Consider the following 8,780-nt stretch of genomic DNA (forward strand, 5'->3'; position numbering starts at 1 on the left):
TCCTTCCAAAGAGGGGAAAGGAGCGCGCGTCTGGTGGGCAGGATGTTTTCCTACCTTGTGGAGTCATTGTAAGTTCCAGTTGATTTTAATTACTCTTTGTATGTTGGCAACCCCCTGAAGGACGTGGAATTTCCTTTTTTCCTTGAAGTATTGTTAATTGAGGTTGCCTTTGCTGTTTCTGATAATAAAAGCACTTTTGCCTGATTTGCCAAACCGGAGCATAGAGCCTGAACCTGGGTAGTCTGGAAGAGAACCCAAAGCCTGTGTCTTACATGGCAATTCAGAAAAGAACTGTTGTAGTTGCAGCTGTTCAGTCAAAGGTGAGAAGGCAGCACCTGCCAAAATACTTCCATCTACATAGCTGTTCAAGGTAAAGGAACTCTGTTTTCCTTTGTACCTGCTCACGCACAGCCCTTCTTTAAAAAGAAACAAAATAAACAACAACGGGTACCACTGGCATGATCCATCTTAGGTACTGGAACGACTCATTAATGTCTCTCAGCTCACCAGCTGAAAACCAGTGCTCTCACACCTCATATACATAGCTGGCACTATATACACAATCTCATTGTATGCAGACATTACAACTGAAACAAAAAACACTGACCAAGATCCCACCATATCATAGTTGACTTGACAATCAAGCATTTAAAAAAACCCAAGGATTGGCTGAGCGGAAGGGTGGAAGCAGTGGCAGGAGGCGATGGTGGCAAAAGGAGAGACGGCATCAACAGAGGAGGAGGAGGAGGAGGAGATTGGATTTATAACCCACCCTTCACTTGGAGTCTCAGAGCGGCTTACAAACTCCTTTCCCTTCCCCTCCCCACAACAGACACCCTGTGAGGTGGGTGGGGCTGAGAGAGCTCTGACACAAACTGCTCTTTTTCAAGGACAGCTGTGCCAGAGCTTGTGACTGACCCAAGGTCACATCAACAGGTGCAAGTGGAGGAGTGGGGAATCAAACCCGGTTCTCCCAGATCAGAGTCCGCGCACTTAACCACTACACCAAACATTGATAGGATCCAGTCTCATAACGTTCTTTGTTAGAACTGAGGTCAAGCGCGCAAAGCAAGCAACCCTTCCCCACAACTGACACCCTGTGAGGTGCGTGGGGCTGAGAGAGCTCTGACACAAACTGCTCTTTTACAAGGACAGCTGTGCCAGAGCTTGGGACGAACCCAAGGTCACATTAGCAGGTTGCAAGTGGAGGAGTGGGGAATCAAACCCGGTTCTTCCAGATCAGAAAAACTCTCTCCCCTGTGAAGGGTTCTCAGAAACCCAGAAGCTTGCAAACTACTGTACCAGTAGCCTACATGGGTCCGTTAGAAAGTATTGCTGTATTTCAGCTCATCTCTCCCCACTAGGATCTCGTTGCCGCAGTAGGCCTTCGTGCCAGCTCACCTCGCAGCGATTCTGAGATCCTCTCAAGCACCCGTACGATTTCCACACCGAGCAACGGGAAGTAGTTTTGGGGAAAGAAGACTGGATGGTTTTCTCCCCGGAGCTTGTTGGCGAGATGGTCAGGTAGACACACAACCCTGTTGAGGAGCGCTTCCTGCAGCACCGGAGAGCCAGCTTGAGATTGGTGCCTGCACACCTCCCACATCAAAGAGGACAGTCCACCTCTCTGTAGGAATCGCTCCAGGACCTCAGTGACTTTGTTCAGACGAAAACTGGGCCTGCACGGAGAGGAATTTCCCCACTTAGATATGTTAATCAATGAAGAAAAAGCGAGAAAGCAACACAACAGGATGGCACTGTCTGGCTCGGCCATGCCCACATCACGTGGAATCGACACTTAATCTCAGGCTGCCATTTCCCTCTTTTAAAAAAGCACTTGTCGAGTGGTGGTGGTGGAAAGTGCTGTCAAGTCACAGCCAACTTTTGGTGATCCCAGTGAGGGGTTTCGAGGCAAGAGACGAACAGAGGTGGTTTGCCCCTGCGTGCCTCAGCGTAGCAACCCTGGACTTCCTTGGTGGTCGCCCATCCAAGAACTAAGCAGGGCTGACCCTGCTTAGCTACTGAAATCTGATTAGAATTAGGCAAGCCTGGTCTATCCAGGTCAGGGCAAGAGTCGTTCAGAGGTGGTTGGCCATTGCCTGCCTCTGCATAGCAACCCTTGACTTCCTGGGTGGTCTCCCATCCAAGTACTAACCAGGGCTGACCCTGCTTAGCTTCTGAGATCAGACGAGATTGGGCTAGCTTGGGCCATCCAGGTCAGGACAAAAGACAAACGGAGGTGGTCTGCCATTGCCTGCCTCTGCGTAGCAACCCCGGACTTCCTTGGTGGTCTCCCATCCAAGAACTAACCAGGGCTGACCCTGCTTAGCTTCTGAGATCAGACAAGACTGGGCTAGCCTGGGCCATCCAGGTCAGGGCAAGAGATGTTCAGAGGTGGGTTGGCCATGGCCTGCCTCTGCGTAGCAACCCTGGACTTCCTGGGTGGTCTCCTATCCAAGGACAAAACCAGGCCAGCTCTGCTTAGCTTCTGAGATCAGACAAGACTGGGCTAGCCTGGGCCATCCAGGTCAGGACAAAAGACAAACGGAGGTGGTTGGCCGTTTCCTGCCTCTGCGTAGCAACCCTGGGCTTCCTTGGTGGTCTCCCATCCAAGAACTAACCAGGGCTGACCCTGCTTAGCTTCTGAGATCTGGTGAGACTGGGCTAGCCTGGGCCATCCAGGTCAGGGCAAGAGACGTTCAGAGGTAGGTTGGCCATTGCCTGCCTCTGCGTAGCAACCCTGGACTTCCTGGGTGGTCTCCCATCCAAGTACTAACCAGGGCTGACCCAGCTTAGCTTCCGAGATGTGACAAGATCAGGCCAGCCTGGGCCATCCAGGTTAGGGCCTAGTTGTGGTAAAAAACTTAAAAACGTGTAGGCAACATCTGATGAAGATTCAGAGCTTCATCAAGCCACCCACACAACAAAGACCATGCTTTCTCCGTGAGATAGATGACAGTCACATCACCCCATGGAGCCAGTCTTGGTGATCACCTCCATGAACGCAGCTGGCAATCTGCAGAGCAAGGCGGTAAGCAACTGCAATGCAACACCAAGTGTTCATTCACCGCTCTCTGGTGGGGCACCTATGGGTACCGTGGTGCCAGCCAATTTTTTTTGGGCACCCCTAAAGCAAAGAGTTGGTCCAGGCTTTCCTTTGCTTTAACTGAGCAGGAGATGCTTCAGGGGAGCTCAAGAGGCAGCTCCTTTATGAGAGCAGGGAGCATCCACTTGGAAGCAGCCGCCTCTGTTTTAAAAAAGAAGAAGAGATTGGATTTATACCCCGCCGTTCACTTGGAGTCTCAGAGCGGCTTACAAACTCCCTTCCCTTCCCCTCCCCACAACAGACACCCTGTGAGGTGGGTGGGGCTGAGAGAACTCTGACACAAACTGCCCTTTTTCAAGGACAGCTGTGCCAGAGCTTGTGACTGACCCAAGGTCACATCAGCAGGTGCAAGTGGAGGAGTGGGGAATCAAACCCGATTCTCCCGGATTAGAGTCCTCTCTCCTAACCACTACACCAGAATGGCTCTCAGTTTGCTTTACAACCTCCTAATGTTGCTTGCTTTACAACCTCCTAATGTTTTAAGTTAGATCCATCCACAGGGCAGCCATTTTGGGTGGCATGCATTATCCTTTCTCAACATTCCAAAAGCACAAGTTTGGGGACTCCTGCCTTAGTTGCTATTTCCAGGCTCAAAACAGAGATTCCAAACACTAAAATTCTAGAATCAGAACTGCAACCATAAAAGCCATGCTTACCCTGTAGAAATGACAGAGTCCAATAAAACCATAAAGGATTGGTCTGCTGGTCCTTCCAGGAAAAAGCTATCCCACAATTCCTTCTCCTCGTCTGATGGGAAAAGCTCCAGCCAATCTGGACCCACGTTACTGATAAGACATTGCAGAAAGGTAGTGAAATGTCTGTGGATAAATTCTTCCTTCTCTTTCAGAGAGGGCGGGCTTTCCGTTCCGCCCAGGTACCTCTTAATTGTCTGCAAAGTCTCACAGATCTGGATGCCATCTCTGGAAGAAGATAGGATGCTATTTGCTTCCAGCACTGCACGACAAACTGGAAGCAAGTCCATTTCTCCAAGCTGCTGATGGAAAACAATGAGAAAAGTGGTTAAGTAAAAACAGAGAGAGGTTAATTATGGTACCGCTAGTTGTTACTATCCATAGACCAGAAAGTGCAATGACAAAGAGGCAAGAAGCAAACATTTTCAGGGTCCCAAACTGACAAAAGTCTGAAAACAATTCCTCAAGCATATAAATTTTGCAAGCTATGTAGCATGATACAGTCCTTTAACACTTGAGTTTCTACTATGTACAGTCTACCATCTCTGAAGCTTCCTGATGTAGCTTCTAGAACCAAGGAGAAACCCGTGAAGCAGAATGTGCAAGGACAGTGGGATGCATTAATGGCACATGACAAAGTATTTGAGAAAGGAAAACTGCAGTATTATACTTTTATTAACCCCTTCTCAGACAGAATGGATCCAGAAGAGGCCAAAGAAGGCATTTTATGGACAATTTTCCAAATATAAATTTTATAGAAAATATGTTAGAACAATATTCTAGAAATAAGTACATCCTATTTCAAATTTCATTAACTTCATTTCTAGCCAAAATGTACTTTTTATGAAAGTACATTGGAATGCCAGGTTCTAAGTCAGGTGAAATAGCCAATTTCCGATTTCATTTAGGACAACATGGGAGTGATGCACTTCAGGTCAGTAGGCCACCCCCACCCCACCCCCCCACCCCGGTTCTTCCCCCACCTGCTAGGTTTAGCAGAGGCAGTGGGCATGAGAGGAAGCAACCTAACGGCAAAGAAATGCCAGGCTTATGGCCCGTGCTCCTGCCGCTGAGTCAGATCACTGCTTCTGCCCATTGGGTTACCTGCAGGATTGGGACTCAGTGAAGCCTGGCAGGGGGAGGCCCTGGATGGGGCAGGACTGCTTCCCTTTCAGAGTATTTAAGCCCTAAACAGAGCTGGAAGCTTTGCTGTGACCAGGGCCAGGGCTTTTTCGGTGGCGGCTCCTACCTGGTGGAACGAGCTCCCGGGGGAGATCCGGGCCCTGTGGGACCTTGCGCAGTTCTGCCAGGCCTGTAAGACGGAGCTCTTCCGCCAGGCCTTTGAGTAGGAGCCGCCCCCCACTATTCCACCACCGTCAAGGTATCTTAAAGGATGCATCGACGAGGCCCGAGGAAGAACCTGGAAACTACTGAAGATCTGAGAAGCCGTCGCCATTGGACAAGTATACTATGGGAGGACCATCTGGAACTGCGGTGTTACCATCTTGGATTTAGGATATTAGTAATGGATTGAGTACTGTGGTTTTAGTGTTGGATGTTTTACTATGTTTTATATGTTTTTACCTATGGCATGGCAAATGACCTTGCCCTTGTTAGCCGCCCTGAGCCCACTGGGGAGGGCGGGATACAAATATGAAAAATAAATAAATAAATACGCCAACCAGTTCCTTAAGGGCCAGTGTGTGACTGTCTAGCTAGAAAACCCCAGACTGAGACCTAGGTCTTGGTGCTGCCCTGAAGACCATGCCCCAGCCACCAGCTACTTCATGGATCCTTGCTCCTAAGGAGCCAGCCTCAAGGCTACGCTGCCAAAAGACACAACTCCTAAATTGTCCCTGCCAGCCAAGCTCTCAGGTTCCCCACCCAAGACCCCCGTGAGAAATAAAATGAAATAAAAGGTACAGATGGGCATAGCTAGAACAGTTTTATGCTGATTAGGTACATCCTACCGACTTCTGTAAGCCGCCCTGAGCCAGTTCGCTGGGAGGGTGGGGTATAAATATGAATAATAAATAAATAAATAGGAGGTATGATGAGTCAGACTGGAGAAGGTGGACAAAAATGGAGGAATGGGCAGATGGGCAAAGGGGAGCGATGGGATCTTCTGTGGTGGCTTAGGGCAGAAACCCCAATCAGTTAGCTGGCAATGACTTGTGACTGAAACTGTGGCCTCCGAGCACCTACAACTGAATGTATGCTACATAGCACAGGGCTAGGGGTTGGCGGAGGAGGAGAATATAGGATGTCTCCTTCCCTCTTGAGTCCCCTGTTTTTGTGCTTCAATAAACATTCCACAAGTTTCTGCACAGATCCAGGTAATCAGCCATATTGGTCCATTGTATCTGAAAAAGTGTGCATGCAAACGAAAGCTCATACCTTGAATAAACCTTTGTTAGTCTTAAAGGTGCCACTGGACTATAAATTTGTTCTACAAGGTTCTGCACAATTATTTTACAAGGTAACATAAAGCAGGCAAACATGAGAATGAAAACAAGTGGTTGGCCCTTTAACATCATTTGTAGTTTGCTTCTTAGGCTGAGAACTGTTCTGAGACTGTTTTCAAGATGTTGCTTCTCGTTTTATGCTGTATTTCATGCTGTGTGGCTGGGTTTTTAATATGGAGTTTAAAGGGAACAAGGCTGTAGATTTATGCCACTGTATATGTGATGTTTGCTGGATTTGCTGTATATGTTTACTGTATATGTATATGTTTACTGTATATGTATATGTTTGCTGTATATGTTTACTGTTTGCTGGATGTACTACCCTATTCTTACTGCATTGTTTTCCGATTTGGTAACACTACTTTCTGCCCTGTTTGATCTACCAAGACTAATACTTTTTGCTTTGTTTCAAATGTTTGCAGTCTTAGTCCTATTGCATTGCTCATTTAGATGCCTCATCCGATTGATTGCATTGATGTGCACAGTGTAATCTGCACTGAGTGAAAATGACAATAAATAAAAATATTGTGCTGAATTCATTTATTTAACTGTGTTTACAGTCTGCCTTTCTCACAGAGACTCAAGGCCAATTACACTGTGTAAATCAATTAGATCAACAGGATGAGACATCTAACAAACAGGGGAAAAGGACTACAAAAACCTGAAATAAGCATAGAGTAGTAGGTATGACAGAATGCAGAGAAAGGTATTATACCAGTAGAAAATGATGCAGTAACAGCCGGATAATACATACATCAGACAGATGAAGATGGGAACCTGTGTTAAGTCTGTTGGTAGCAGTAGAAAAGAGCAAGAGTCCAGTAGCACCTTAGAGACACAGAAAATTTGTGGCATGGGATGAGCTTTCATGAGTCACTACTCACTTCTTCAAACACCTGAATTTATTTATTTTGTTAGATTTACATACCACCGTACTCACGAAAGCTCATCCCCTGCCACAACTTTTGTGCATCTTTAAGGTGCTACTTTAAGGAGCTGCGATGGCTCAAGCGGTTAAGACGCTGAACTGCAGGCTGTGGAAGGTCAGTAGTTCAGCAGTTCGAGACCCGAGTGTGCCGCATGACGGAGTGAGCTCCCATCTCTAGTTCCAGCTCCTGCCAACCTAGCAGTTCGAAAGCAAGAAATTGCAAGTAGATAAATAGGTACCACTTTGGTGGGAAGGTAACAGCGTTCCGTGCGCCTTGATGTTTAGTCATGCCGGCCACATGACCACGGAAACGTCTTCGGACAGCGCTGGCTCTTCGGCTTTGAAACGGAGATGAGCACCGCAACCCTAGAGTCGGACTTGACTGGCTTTCGAGCAAGGGAAACTGTACCTTTACTTTTTAAGGTGCTATTGGACTCCTACATCAGACAAGTAACCTGTCTTATCTACAGCCCCTTCACGTTATAAAGACATCACAGTATGGTCCGGTTACCTTTACAGAAACGCGCTCCTGAACAATTCTGTTTTACATAGTTGGTGCGTGTGTGTGTGTACGATACTACTCCTTTGGGTGCCTTGATCACTGGTCCTCTGGAAAGGCAACACGGAAACCTTCTGAACAAGGAACCAAAAGATGGCTTTGAATAGCCCTCTGTAGGGCCCGCCACAGTCAGTACGTGTCTGGGAGACCACCAAGAACGACTGGGCTTGCAGGCAATGGCATGAACCACCCCTGCACATCCCCTGCTTTGAAACCCCTATGGCAGTGGTGGCAAACCTATGGCACGGGGGCCAGAGGTGGCACTCAGAGCCCTCTCTGAGGGCACGCGTGCCATCCCCCCAGCCAGGCCCAGACCACTATTAAAGTGTCGAATTCTCTGTCAAATAATTCTAAGTAAATGAAAGCATTTGGGATCGCTTTCCTTACTTTGTTTGGATCATCTTAAGTTAATGTATGAGTTGTTTCTTCTAAACTAAAACCTCAGTATTCAGGTTAAATGGCCGTGTTGGCACTTTGCGATAAATAAGTGGGTTTTAGGTCGCAGTTTGGGGCACTCGGCCTCTAAAAGGTTCGCCACCACAGCCCTGTGGGGAGACTGGGACTTCTTCGCGACGCTGCATCCCATGGCCTTTATAAAGCGGCAAGGATACAATAATATACAAAAAATAATACAAGAAATATGTAAAATAAAATTGGAACTGGTGCCAGAAATATTCTTGCTTTAATATGCTCCCGGAAGGTATAAATTACAATGATAAATATGTAATACTGTATATGATAACAGCAGCAAGGATTTTATGGGCAAGATATTGGAAACAAGATAATACCCCCAAAAAAGAGGAAGTGACAGAGAAATTGTTGGAAGTAGCGGAAATAGATAAATTGAACTTAGTGTTACAAGGGAAAAATGAAGAACCTTTTGAAAAGCGATGGTCGGGATTGTATAATTGGATGGAAAAGGAATAAATGACTCTAAGATGCATGTATAACAGGAAACTAACGTTGTATAAATTATATAATGTTGTATAAATTATAACAGGAAACTAATGTTGTATAAAACCCAATAAAT

The 8,780-nt window shown here is 46.9% G+C and overlaps 1 protein-coding gene across 1 annotated transcript in view; it reads right to left on the reverse strand.

The window, feature by feature from the left end:
• TELO2 (telomere maintenance 2) overlaps positions 1 to 4,088 on the reverse strand; it is a 28,711-nt gene extending 24,623 nt beyond the window's left edge. The window contains exons 1-2 of the mRNA XM_015428129.1: positions 3,763 to 4,088; positions 1,402 to 1,679 (exon numbers count right to left, since the gene is read on the reverse strand). Coding sequence (XP_015283615.1) covers positions 1,402 to 1,679; positions 3,763 to 4,088 — 604 coding nt within the window. The remainder of the gene's footprint in view (positions 1 to 1,401; positions 1,680 to 3,762) is intronic.
• Positions 4,089 to 8,780: the final 4,692 nt, after the last annotated feature.

Source organism: Gekko japonicus, unplaced genomic scaffold (genome assembly GCF_001447785.1).
Source record: "Gekko japonicus isolate JY-2015 unplaced genomic scaffold, Gekko_japonicus_V1.1 scaffold1343, whole genome shotgun sequence".
Taxonomy (NCBI): Eukaryota; Metazoa; Chordata; class Lepidosauria; order Squamata; family Gekkonidae; genus Gekko; species Gekko japonicus.